This window comes from Triticum dicoccoides, chromosome 3A, assembly GCF_002162155.2.
Source record: "Triticum dicoccoides isolate Atlit2015 ecotype Zavitan chromosome 3A, WEW_v2.0, whole genome shotgun sequence".
Classification (NCBI taxonomy): domain Eukaryota; kingdom Viridiplantae; phylum Streptophyta; class Magnoliopsida; order Poales; family Poaceae; genus Triticum; species Triticum dicoccoides.
This window is the reverse complement of record NC_041384.1, coordinates 511,349,035-511,361,778: the sequence shown is the minus strand read 5'-3', so window position 1 is coordinate 511,361,778 and position 12,744 is coordinate 511,349,035. Positions and strand designations below refer to the sequence as shown.

Sequence of the window (12,744 nt, the reverse complement as noted above, 5' to 3'; positions counted from 1 at the left end):
AACGTCAACATTGGGGCCGACCGTGGGGAATCCACGCCGGAGAAGTCGCCTTGACCATCGCAACTAGATGCCCCCAAAGCGAGCCCCGAAAGAAGTTGAGACATATAAGGAGAAAGCTTCAATGACAGAGTCGAAGAAAAAGGACACCACGATAGAGGTGGAGCCCGAAGCTCTCGCCCACACCTAGGAGGGGGCGACCGGCGGCCACGCCGCTCAACCCCTCAACACAGTGGTTAAGGAGTTTGGCCTCGAAGAGGCCCACAACGCCACCGCCCCGGATGAAGAAGTTTGGTGCTCCAAAAGTCTTGTAGGTCACTCTCGGCCACACCAACTTCACCACCAACACCAAGATTGCCCCGGGCACAGGAGCCGAAGGACGCCTCATGATGGAGAGCTCCGCCCCTGCTACACGGGCGGCACAAGACTCTCGCTCCCTCATCCCACTTTGCGATCCCTCTTCAACACTCGGGATGTCAAGATCAACGACATTCAAGCTTTGGTTGACCCGCTCCAAACCGCTGTCGCCGGTCTCAGTCAGGACATTCGCGACCAACTCATGATTCTGGCATATGGATAGCAAGTTTTCACGCACCCTTGTCCATGACTAGTTCTTTGATGATATTTCTTTACAGACTTCTGTTAAGTTCGGTCTACCCCGACCCCTCTTGACATTATCAGCACGCTTTAGCGACGGCTATGCACTGGAGCTTCTGAAATAAATATCAAAAATAAAGATTATCGTCCCAAATACAAGTGTGAGTCAAAGATGGAGCATTCCCCTAGCAAGCTCATGTGCCACTTTATAGGCCTCCGTTTTACAATGTTCAAGAAGAACATTATCGAACCCAGAAAGAAGAACATTACAATCGGCATAAACTGTATCCGCTGACGTAGCCAAGAAGCCTCCATCATTCATGGTTTGCGGACAGTCAGTTTGTATTGTGAAGGAATTTATCCCTATGTTGTGCTAACATGAAAGATTCCTTAGTGCAAAAGCTTCGTGGCATAGCCGCATCAATAACACGAGGAAGATGATGCCTCGAAAAAAAAAAAACACGAGGAAGATGACGCTGGTGGCGATCCCCTTCCATGACTCCTTCCGGACATCCTTGGGTTTGGGCGCTCCTTTGTCGCACATCTCCTGGGTGGTTCCCTTCCAGGGGTGTTGCAAAGAGGTGGTGTTCCTGCATACGGTGGATGCGGCCAGATCTATGAGTTCCATCTCTAGCCTACCCCAAATTGTTTGGGACAAAAGGCTTTGTTGTTATTGTTGTAATCCCCCTAGCTCTATTTTCGAGTCTTGTGAACAATGAAATTATGTTATCAAATCATTAAAGCTCGTCATGATAGCTTTCTCTAAAAAAAAGCTCTCTGACCGCAGGCTGGAGCCCTGCCCAAGAACCGGCCAAGCCAAGGATACATGCCAGTTGCTACTGAACACTGCTACCACTGCTCCGCACTGAGAGCATGGTCAATGTGCTCATATTCCGGTGCCAAGCTAAGCTAGCATCATTGTAGGAGGGTGGCTAAACCTAAACGATCGTAGGAAAGAATTTTAAACTTGATCTAGCCATGTCCAAACGAGAAGCTGTAGGAATCGGAGTGAGCACATTGCTTGAAAACAAACGGAGGACCAAAGCTTCAAGCTGCCCACCATAAGATACACGCCAACGAATGACGCCACAGGTTTGGGGATGGCAAGCCAAAAGTCAGTAGAGCTTGAATACCCAAAGGACTTATTGTTTGTGATGTAAATGGTAATATACATGATGATGGAACAAATATTATGCACAAGCAATGCTTACGAGCTGGAAATACATGGATGGTAATTATCCTTTCTGCCGACGAATACTAAAGCTCCATACAGGGTGCAAACAAGGTCATATCAACATGCTCCTGCAAAAAGATGTTCTAGGCGTGCTTAGAGAAATCCAAGGTGGTCGGTCAAAAGCGTCGCTTCTTTTTGCTGCTCACCTTTAGCCAATGACATGGCTGCCATAATCTTGATTGAATTTCTCATATCTATGTGCATGGAGATGAGCAGACGGCCGTGTATTCCTCAAGGCAAGTTCGATATCTTCTGCCGCTATTGGGCCAACTTCAGGCAACTCTGTAACATTTTAAACCCCAAAAGGCGGTAAATATCACTTGGCTTTTTCAATGGAGTGGTAAGATCAATTTCATTTCATCAACTTGCTGACCATTATTTTTTATTATGTTAAGGGTGGCCATTTGTTCTCGTGCACACACAGTAGAGTTACAGAAAAGGTAGACAATCACTTGTGAAGGATAGAGCACATACCATCCTCTGGCATTTCTTCTTGTCTGCCTTCTAGAACTGCCATTAACCGTCTAAGTGGTTGCATTGCTGCCTCCTTACAGACAAGGCGTATATCAGAGCCGGAATATCCTTCGGTGTTCTCCACAAGAACATCATATGGAATCTCCATTGTATCTGGAGTCGATGGAAGGAACTCTTCAAACATAGCATGCCTAGCTTCTGCCTCTGGTAAGGGCACAAGAATCTGATTGGACAAGTTAAGCGAAAAATAGTTTTCTTCAGGTACAGAAATCAAGTGGTCCTGCAGACAAATACTGGCATTCCAATAAGATCAGACACTCATTTCCAGATATACAGGTTGAATTGCCTAGTGTTTTATTTTAAAAAGGTACTACTACCTCTCAGTGAGAAGCATGGGGATTTTATGGCATATGTAAAACATAAACTGCCTTAAAAAGTTCATTTAAAAGATAAATTCATTGTTGCCAACTGAAACTGGTGGCATCCATAACAGCAGAAACTGGGCTCTCAGAGCTTATATGCACAATTGCACTCAGAATTACTATTTTCAGGAAAGGATACACGTTTTTCCAATCGGCGTAACATTGCTGCGTCTAGTTCCCAAGGTAAATTTGTGGCCGCCAGAACAAAAACAAGCTCATCTGTCTTAGTCAATCCATCCATCTGCAGTGAAATGTTATGAAACAACCAAAAATGATGAGTCAAAACAGCCCATTATTGAAATTCATCACGAAATTAAGGAAATGAAAGATTATTCAACATGTCAACATTACGAAATTTCCATGTTCTGACTGCCTTTCATCAGTCTCATGTATGCAAGCTACGAGAGTCTAAAGGCTTGTTCTCCACTTAATTTTCTTCCATAAAGCAATGTTCACTCTTTTTGCGATTGAGAAACTAATATTAAGTGAGCATTGACGCATTTTATAATAATTCATGCTTTTCAAGTCTCCAGGAAGAATACCTGTATTAATAGTTCAGTCTTCAATCGCCGACTGGCTTCATGTTCACTACGAGCTTCACCACGTTGGCTAATGATAGCATCAATCTCATCAAGGAAAATGGTAGATGGTGCATGATGCCTTGCAAGCTCAAATAAGACTTTTACTAGTTTCTCCGAGTCACCTGTAGCATACTAACTATTAGAATAAGCAAAACTATCGTTGCACAACAATGATGTTACATTGGAGGTTATAGGTTCAATCTAGAGGCAGATAAGACTTCCAACAGGCTAGTAGACAGAAGTATTCAATTGCAAATATCTTTTCTTCCATGTTGACAGATTAAGGTGAAGTTCAAAACGGCATTCCATGTTGATGTCCGAAAGCGAAAATTCCACAAAGATCGGTTTGGTGCAAGCAGGGAGCCAGCAGAAAAATATTACTAAGCAAGACCTGCAAATAATGCATGGCGCAAAGAGGGCAAAGTTGGGTAACAGAAGATGGATTGCAAGGGTGCAGACGAGCACCTGTGGTGCAAACAGGGTACCAGTGTTAAAAAATGTACATGGAAGAGCTACAAGTACTGCATGATGCAACAGAAGGGCATCGATGTGTAGCAAAAGGTGTCCAAGGGTGCAATGGCTCAATCTTTACTTAATGGTTTTTTAGTTACATAATGCAAATTTTAGTTGTAAGAATGTTATTTCAAAACATAGACAGTATGGGTCTTCTTTTTCATTTATTAAATCACAAACAAAATACTGTTCAAATGTATCACAAATCATGTGTGGTTAAGAAAATATGGTAATTAGGAGCACTGTAATAATCAAAATTATTCCCACATCCTACATTGCACCGACGCGTCACAAAGCTAATAAGAAAGAGCGCTGCCAAAAACTGGGCAGGCCCACAAGAAGTCCAGGGAGTTTGCGCCTTTCGGGGTTGGCAGCACCAGTTTTTGCAAGCAGAGAAAATTTTGGAACCAAGCAAATGATAGCTATTTTTTGTTCGCACTTGGTAACCGCAATTTGGTATGATTCAGATGGGCAACAAACCAAAGCACCTTAATATCATGGTGCTGTAAAGAACATGTGTTAAACTTTCATGGGTCTTGCAAGGATAAATGCAACGAGTTGTGCCAATCTGCAAATAGTTAGTTTTGATAGAACAGGTTTGGAGTTCCCAAATACAACAGCATGCATCTAATACTAATTTGTAGCAACAATATACAGCATTAAAAAAAGCTCATAGGAACTCATAAAAACGCATACCACATATATTAAATGGTCACACTTAAATGGTATGGCAGTAAAGCATGACCCCAGTAAAAAAATGATAACAGCAATAACAGAAAAGCAATGCAACTGTACATTACAAGAGGGGGGAAACATACCACGCCATTTGCTGACAATTGATGAGGCTGAAATGTTGAAAAAAGTTGTTTTGCACTCGGTAGCCACAGCTTTTGCCAGCATTGTCTGAAATTAAACATACGAGGGCAGTTATAACACAACTGTTGTACTAGATGACGGTCAGCAATTTTAGTTTATGCATAGCATGGCAGTTAATATATGGAATTTCGGTAATAATACAGCTGAAATGAAAAGATACAACAGAGACTGTTCCAAATATCGGTCAGTTAACTGACGAATGCCGATATGGTCAGCTAACTTCTATTCGAACCCCTCCCGATACGGGAACGTGCTATTAGAGCCATTAACTGGTAGGTCCAGTTAATTTGTCTGACAAGCCGATTTATCAGCTGTCAGGCCGAATTATCGGCTGGACCAATTAACTGCTAGTTATTTTTTAGCCCAAAACTGGCATGTTCCCTCCCTACTTATCTATGTGCAGGTTTATGGCCTTCCAGGTCAGCTGCAACATCATCAGAACATCAAGGCACAATTTTCCTTATTGCTATGTAGCCTAGGATTGCATATTTAGACACTTGGTAAATTGCATGTTGGCTATATATAGCCTAGGATATATAGATATGGCCCTAGTTAACCTCCCAAGAAATGGGTCACTGATAAATTAAGTTAAATGGCCGATTTGCCAATTAATCCCTACTCAGCATCCAAACGATATGGTACCAGTTACCGATATCCTGAACATTACAGACAGAAGCTGGTGTAGAAACAATTGTGAATAATTACAGGCATCTTTATTTATCTCAATCATTCATTGACACAATAGCAATGTTGAGACGGTAGCTGAGCAGATCAACCACAACTACTATGGGTATTTAGTTTAGGTGCAAAATAGTTCAACTCTGTAATATCTTTGCTGAGCAAATAATTGAATAAATCCCAATATGGCATATAAAATGATAATTGAAGGTATGTTTATGCAAAACAATTGTTTTTAATCATATTGTTTAAGATATTTAGAGAAACTATTCCACAACTTAACCCCGTGAGGAAGTGCTAACAATATTGTTAACATGGGGGCATAGCTTCACCAGAAAAACAGAAAAAATGTAAAAGAAAATAAGCTAAGGTTTTCATAAGTGCAAACCTTTCCTGTTCCTGGTGGACCAAATAGCAATATACCTTTCCAGGGTGATAACAGACCTGTGAAGTACCTAAAATCTGACTCTGATTAGGAAACAAAGGAGAAAATATTCCACAGAACCACTAGCAAAACATTGCCTAATTGATACAAATTCAGCATCTATCATAATTCAAAACCACTAAGTTTCTTAACCATTTAGGTACAAAAAAAAGCCAGTGTCCTTCACTGACAAATTAATTATTTTCCCAAGCAACCAGGTACTCAGATGACAATCAGTTCAACAAAGATGAACAAAGGTTCTAAATTAGCACATGCGTTATTATTTTTCAGTTATCTCAGATTGGCTATAAAGACATTGGCCTTAAAGCACGTTGGAAGTTTCTAGTAGGTATTTGGAAGGCTTAAAGTAAACAGTATTTGAAATGGCATCGTGAACATGTTAACATTAAGTTGAACTTAATTGACATGCCAACATGTCAAGTTTGAATCATAAATTTGATTCAACAAACTTAATTTGATTCAACAAACTGTTTGAGACATGCATGTCATAGGTATATACTCTATACAACTGTGTAGCACATTTTAAGCGACAAAGTAGGAAAAAGAAGTGTCCAACTTGTGTATATCATTTCAGGGAGCAAACAAACCCACTTGGGATACTTTATAGGCATGACAACTGCCTCCTTAAGAAGTCGCTTCGCAGTTTCCAAACCTTTAATGCTTTCCCATTTGACATCTGGACTCCCACGAATGATATCCCTGTAGGAATTAGCACATTTCACCAAGAAGTTATGGTGTCAAGGTCTGAAATACACGATAATGCCAAGATGGTACAAACATAAGATAGCTAAATGTTTGGTTAGACTGTCACCTCAACAATGTCTCGGCTAAGTTGCGTGTTTCTGCAGATTCAAAAGAAGGAAGCAGGGATTTCTGCCTGCAAAAAGTCGCACATCTGGTTATCACAGTTCACAAGATAAATGTTTGCATGACAAGTGAAAGAGAGGCATGCGCTCTGGCGGTTTTATTCATGGACCGAACAGTATAGCAAAATACTTTAAAATTAACAGTTGAGTCCAGAAATTAACAGGTAGAAACTTCTATTCGCAGGTCGCTAACTTCCACTGACCTTCAGCCATTTCAATATAATTTTTATCCATTAAAAGCATAACTATAAACAAAAAAAAATGTATCCACCATTTCATGAGTTGTTGTTTAGTAGCAAGCATATAATTACTTACGGCACAAGCTACACAAATAATAATCTAACACCAGTTGGCATGCCTGGATTTGAGCAAGACAGACACAGCTGGGCAGTTGGATGAAGAAGCCATTCCTATATTTGGTCAACTCAATTGAAGTGCGTGATTTGACACCTATATGAGCTAAGATCGAATCAGAAGTGAAGCGGATGGCAAAGCTTGGTACAGCCTCGATTAAATTGTACCATACGGAGAGATTACTAATGTTAGAACATCCCAGAATTAGCTTATCTCTGCACTTTACAGATTAGCTAAATTTAGATTAAACAAACGTTGGCAAGTAAACTAGCTGAAGTACAAGCAACGAGTCTTACGGTGGCCCGGCATCCATTGCCCCATTGCGCAACTCGACATTTCTATCCTGCAACAGAGAATCAGAGAGAAACTGTATAAGTCACCAAAGTAGTAGTAACATGGAAGCATTCTGCGAGAAGACCGAACTGAATTACCATCCGCTGGAACTGCTCGAAGACGGACAGGTCGGCGCCGCCGTTGGCGTGGCCGTGAGCGGTGTCGGCGGAGCCCGATCCGGGCGGCGCGTTGTCGTCGTCGTCGCCGTCGCCCTTGGGCTGGCGGCAGATGCCGAGGCCCGCGTCGTAGTAGCGCTCGAAGTCCTGCGCGGAGGCCACGCCATAGCGAATTGGGAACGACGAGATCTCAGCACGGGAGAGCATGAAAGGGGGGGGAGGAGAAATAGCATAGGCCAGCGAGTCACCTGGAAGGACCAGCGGGTGACGGAGGGCTCGTCGCCGGCATCCATGGCGTCCGGCGGGCCGGGTCGCCGAGGCGGCGGTGCGCGGCCGGTCCCCCACGCACGGACGACGCGGCAGCTCCCGAAGTAGCTGAGGCGATGCGTTAGCGTTGGCGTTGGCGTTGTGTTGAATAAACAAACAGGAGCACGGAAACACTGGAGCGGGCAGGCGAGCGAACCTGCGCTCCTGGTTTTTCACCCCAACCGTCGGGCAGACGCTCCAGGGAGGAGAGGAGACTTATGACGGGTTTTACCGGCGTCCCGCGGCTTGACTGACGGTGGGTGCCCCCAGGGTATCTGTACTAGACTGTAGCATATACTGTGACTTTCTATCTGCCGTAATTTATTTGGCGAACGTTGGCTTGGAAGAGGGTGGCAAAGCCAACGTTTTTTTATGGCAAGTTTACGTGGTGAAAGATGGGAAATCCTTCCTTTATCGCAGAAATCATTTTCTTCTTTTTCATTCAGAAGTTGCCATGCGTTTCTGAAGGAATTGTCACCCTCCCATAACGTAAATTACCAGCCAAAACGTTCACTATTGTCACCCCTTTCGCAAGATAAGAGGGTCCTTTATTTAACCTGCACGGTACACTGCATGCTAGTCCTGTGTGCTGATGTGTGTCGCCCTGCGTGAGACGGCGTAGTGCTGCTGTCTAGCCATAAATATAGGCCGTATTCCGTGGAAACTGACAGCAAATGAAGCCGTCTGTGACAGGGCAGTACGTCGCCGCGCACATCAGCCTTCTCGTGGGTGGAAACATTTCTTCCGTCGACGGACAAGCAGGTTTTGTTGCAACCTGTCGGCTGTCGCCGTAGCACGAGCTGTGGCTTTCTGTTTCTGGTGTGCGCTGACGGGCAACGCGCTGCCACACTCGAGCAGCAGGGCTCGGTTGTTGTATTGGCTCCTGTACTGGCAGTAAACAAGATTGGTCCGGCTAAACCATCCGATATTTGGCTGTGTTTGAGCCGTCGAGGCAAGCAATTCAACGCGTCACTGCTAGCTAAAAAAAACAGGGCAGGGACTGAGAAAATATTTGGGCGTATCAGATGCAACCTTGAGTATTCAAACTCCCAAACTACAAGAGCAAGAACAAATTAACAAGCCAGCTTCAATTTCAACAATGTGGACACTTGTTAACTTCTCCTACACAAGGGTAATGTGGTGGAGGAGCATAGAAAGTTCTATCAGATACAGATCAGTCAGAAGGTGCCCCAGGGCGAAGGGAACCAACCAACGCGGGTGTACAACCAACCAAATAGCTCGAGCACTAGTCATTCAGATACTCCCTTCCAGCGCAAACATCTCCAGTTTGTTCTTACCAACAAAATGGCACTTGATTGCTGGCTAAAGTATGATGGGTTATTACATCAAGAGCGGCATGGGGTTGTCATGCACCACTGGCATACAGACGAGTCCACTCCTTCGCTGCAAACGCCAGAACAGAACTTAGTTAAGATATTATGGCCCAAGGGCAAATGGGACAACATTTTCACACTTGTTACCTGTTTCAACAGCTTCTGCCTCATTGGACTTCCAGTGCTTAGCAATGTTTTCAGAGAGAGGGTCATCTGGATTTGGTGCACTTAGGAGTGCCTGGATACTGAAACCAGAAAAATGTCACAGGGCGGCAATGTGCAGCATTAAATATAAAAATAACAGCAATTCTCGAGAATCAGATACTGTGCCGGAAACTGAGACAGGGTGATTTATTTAATGCTACAAACAGGTTATTCGGTAAATTAAGCTCAAGATAAATACTTTTTTTTGGAGAAACATAGCAAAGGAAACAGCTCAGAAAAAGAGGTTATGAAATGCTAGCTTACAGAGACCCAGAATGAGAGAGAGAGAGAGAGAGAGAGGACCTCAAAAGAACTGTTCGAATCTGAAGAGCCGGACTCCATTTATCCTTGAGAATGTCAAGGCATATCCTACCAAGCTACAAAGGTAAATCCGTTAAGGAATAACCATTTCTGGAGAAAGTAACATAACAATGAAAACATGCCTGCTTACCTTGTCAATGTTGGGATGGTATATTTTGGTCAGAAACCTAACCTGCGCTACCAACAAGCAAAGTATAAATGTTCGCCAAGATTATAAGCATTAGAAATGCTATGTAGCAGCGCGCAGTTTTATAGAGACCAAAGGAAGGGCGAGACTGTACTCCAGTAGCAATTGCTTGACTTAAGTGCTACTTATTCATCCTTCTATAAAAAATCACATAGTAAAGTCAAGGAAATACAAAATCAGAATAGGCAACCTATAGAACCACGACAACTATACTAGACTAATATATAGAAATAATCTTTGACATAAACCTTCAAAAAGAATCTGAGTGCAAGTGAAAATTTCTCTGAGCTTTCTGCTAACCCAATTAGCTGTCCTGACGGGTTAATCATTAGGCATTTAGGCTGTACATGTTCCACACTCCATCATTTCTATGTCCAATCAAGCAGCTAAAGTTGTCTAGACAGGGAAATGAGAGCGATACAATAATATACTACCACAACAGGACATATGAAAGCATAGTGAATGTCAACAGTAACACAACAAATGTGCACAAACAATTAGGCATGAGGCTTCAAACAACTTGCACGCAAATCAAGCTATCAAACACTTTTTTGATTATCCAAAGCTGGAAACCCCACCGAAGTAATCTAAATGCGGTTGACCAGCCCTTGAACATAAGTACTTAACTTCGCAAAAGAAAGTCGAAACCATATTAGCCAAAGAAGAAATCAGCCATATTAGCCAAAGAGGAAGTCACACTCTACAATTCTGAATACAACATAATTATGTAAAGTGTAGATAACATTAACCAAATCTCATCTACAGATTATTACCTTTGGGGCAGCCATCGGATACTCCTCGGGTAAAAAGAGTTCCAGCTTAAAAACTCCCCCTGCCCAATAGATAAGCAAAGGGGAACAATGTAAGAAAGCCGGTCAGCCATAAAATAGAATGCTAACACTTCAACATAAAACATTCCTTTCATAACAGATATATCATGCAGAAGATAAGCTATTAAGGTAATCCATATAAACAAACACAACCAAGATTGGTAATTAGAATATTCGACTATAGTTCACTTCCATAATTGGAAACAAGTTCATTAGGCTAAATTAGTGATTCTCCATAATTAAAAGATGAGAGACGTTTTTTCCTATGGCATGCCGGTGGCTCGAATAACACCAAAGGGCTTAAGCAAGCAAATATGTTAACAGTTTAACACTATGCATAATATGTGGCATCCATATCAATACAATGTTAACCATGGAAATAAGTGTGCCATTACAAATAAGCTTGGAGCAAGTAGCAAAAATCTATCCATTACTGATGTACATACTAAAGAGAGAACGTAAAACCCATCAAACATGATAACTGCCATGAAGAGGAATAAACTAAAACTTACACGGCCACATCACCAGACTGATCAAACAGCACAACCTACACCATCCATAATTCCAACACAGCCATTTTAGAACCATTTCTAACAAACGGTTTTGAACAGAGTCATCTCGATTCGCTAATTGCTACTCCCTCCGATTCACAAATATAAAATGTTTTGGATATTTCAATGTAGAGTACACACGGACTGAAGTGAGTGAACAAACACACAAAAAGGTGTCTATACACATCCGATTCAGAGAAAAAGTTAGAACATATTATATTTGTGAACGGGCGTAGTACCTTCCAAGCCCCACAGTTATCACATCATATCACAAACAACATCACTATCGTGTATTAAAAGGAAGAACAAAACCTTCGTAGGGCGACTGCGCCGGACCAAGGATCATGACGTTGAAGTAGCGCATGTTCTCCTCCGAGGGCGAAGCGCTGATCCCCGGTGCTGCACAAACAAAACCATTCAAAGAGCGGAAATCGCACCCAGAAATGAAACACCTCGCCATTATCCACCCGAAACCGCAGATTGACAAGCACCCGCACCTGGCTCGCTGAGGAGTCTCTGCATCTCCTGCGGTAGATCCAACCACGCGGAAACCCCAAAAAGTTAGACACGGGAAAAGAAAAGACGAGTCGGATCGGAGGAGTGGAGAGATCTGTGCTCGGATGATCAGATCGGAAGCTCACCTTGATGATTCGTCGCGGAAGGTTGCTGTTGGCCATCGGATCGAGCCGGGGCGGGAGCTTGCTCCTCTCCGATGAGTGCGGCGCCGGTGTGTCGTGCGGAGGAGGCGTCAGTGGGGATGGGGGAACACGGGGGAGGCGGTGCGGGTGGATGCTCGCTATTATACGCACGGACGCGGCTTTGCTAATGTGGAGCTTACACGTCCGTTTGCTTTTTTTTTCGTTGCTTTATTCCATTCCACGGTGCTCAAGTTTTATCCCGGTGAGTCAGACCTGGCCAACGGGCCGGCCCGGCCGACCCACCCGTAAAAGGGCCTGGCACGAATGTGCCTTGTCTTATGGCCCAGGCACCACACATGAACTAAACGGGCTGCCTCGGTATTTTGCCATTTATATATTTTGCCATTTTTTGACCTTTTGGGATGTTCAAAAAGAAAAAGAAAAGGAAAAAGAAAATTGTCATGCCGGCACGTGGGTCTCACCTCGCGGGTCAAGGAACCGCCTGCTTAGCCGCATGTCGGGCCAGGCACGACATGGGTCAAGAACGCGTGCTCCCTTCCTGACCCGAAGCATAGGCTCGTTGCCCGGTGCTCGGCGTCGGTCAGGCGGCTCCAGGCTTGACCAGTGCTAAACGTCGGTATTTTAAACTATATATGCGGACTACTGCTGCATTTGAACATTCAAATTATTTTAGACTATATATATGGCTATTTAAACGTGCGGACCTAAAAAAATTTAGGTCAAATATATGCGAGTATCGTTGGATGGTCAGTTTCCATATCCGTATACATGGACTGATCTCTCTCTCTCCGAACGGATGCGGGAGCAAATTTACGATCAGCATTAGAAATACCCTTACGGCCAAAACCCGTAATCGTCAGAAAAGA

At 43.4% G+C, this 12,744-nt stretch overlaps 2 protein-coding genes across 3 annotated transcripts; both read right to left on the bottom strand.

Annotated features, from left to right (window-relative positions):
• Positions 1–798: 798 nt before the first annotated feature.
• LOC119268844 (katanin p60 ATPase-containing subunit A-like 2) lies at positions 799–7,938 on the bottom strand. 2 transcript variants are annotated; one of them, XR_005133328.1, is made up of 13 exons: positions 7,735–7,938; positions 7,469–7,633; positions 7,334–7,380; positions 6,629–6,694; positions 6,409–6,516; positions 5,761–5,827; positions 4,637–4,721; positions 3,267–3,427; positions 2,864–2,965; positions 2,303–2,525; positions 1,975–2,110; positions 1,806–1,896; positions 799–1,184 (listed from the first exon to the last, which is right to left on the bottom strand). XR_005133328.1 is itself a non-coding variant. In XM_037550554.1 (12 exons), exons 1-11 carry the CDS (start codon positions 7,777–7,779, stop codon positions 1,977–1,979), a joined length of 1,203 nt encoding a protein of 400 aa, XP_037406451.1. In that variant the 5' UTR covers positions 7,780–7,938; the 3' UTR covers positions 1,714–1,896; positions 1,975–1,976. The 2 variants fall into 2 exon arrangements, 1 of the variants encoding a protein (XP_037406451.1); XM_037550554.1 differs by lacking the exon at positions 799–1,184 and having other exon boundaries at positions 1,714–1,896.
• An 855-nt stretch (positions 7,939–8,793) lies between these two features.
• LOC119268847 (ubiquitin-conjugating enzyme E2 36-like) lies at positions 8,794–12,019 on the bottom strand. Its single transcript, XM_037550558.1, has 8 exons — positions 11,861–12,019; positions 11,717–11,744; positions 11,532–11,618; positions 10,612–10,670; positions 9,782–9,823; positions 9,634–9,707; positions 9,274–9,371; positions 8,794–9,196 (listed from the first exon to the last, which is right to left on the bottom strand). Exons 1-8 carry the CDS (start codon positions 11,894–11,896, stop codon positions 9,159–9,161), a joined length of 462 nt encoding a protein of 153 aa, XP_037406455.1. The 5' UTR covers positions 11,897–12,019; the 3' UTR covers positions 8,794–9,158.
• Positions 12,020–12,744: the final 725 nt, after the last annotated feature.

What these genes read in the sequence shown, in the direction of transcription:
- LOC119268844 (XM_037550554.1), bottom strand. Translation starts at nt 7,779, where the DNA reads ATGGATGCCGGCGACGAGCCCTCCGTCACCCGCTGGTCCTTCCAG. An exon ending in TCACCCGCTGGTCCTTCCAG is followed by an intron (nt 7,634 to 7,734) that starts GTGACTCGCTGG and finishes GCCTCCGCGCAG; the next exon opens with GACTTCGAGCGCTACTACGA. An exon ending in AGAAGAAATGCCAGAGGATG is followed by an intron (nt 2,111 to 2,302) that starts GTATGTGCTCTA and finishes AAAATGTTACAG; the next exon opens with AGTTGCCTGAAGTTGGCCCA.
- LOC119268847 (XM_037550558.1), bottom strand. Translation starts at nt 11,896, where the DNA reads ATGGCCAACAGCAACCTTCCGCGACGAATCATCAAG. An exon ending in GAGACTCCTCAGCGAGCCAG is followed by an intron (nt 11,619 to 11,716) that starts GTGCGGGTGCTT and finishes TTGTTTGTGCAG; the next exon opens with CACCGGGGATCAGCGCTTCG. An exon ending in ACCATCCCAACATTGACAAG is followed by an intron (nt 9,708 to 9,781) that starts GTAAGCAGGCAT and finishes TTACCTTTGTAG; the next exon opens with CTTGGTAGGATATGCCTTGA.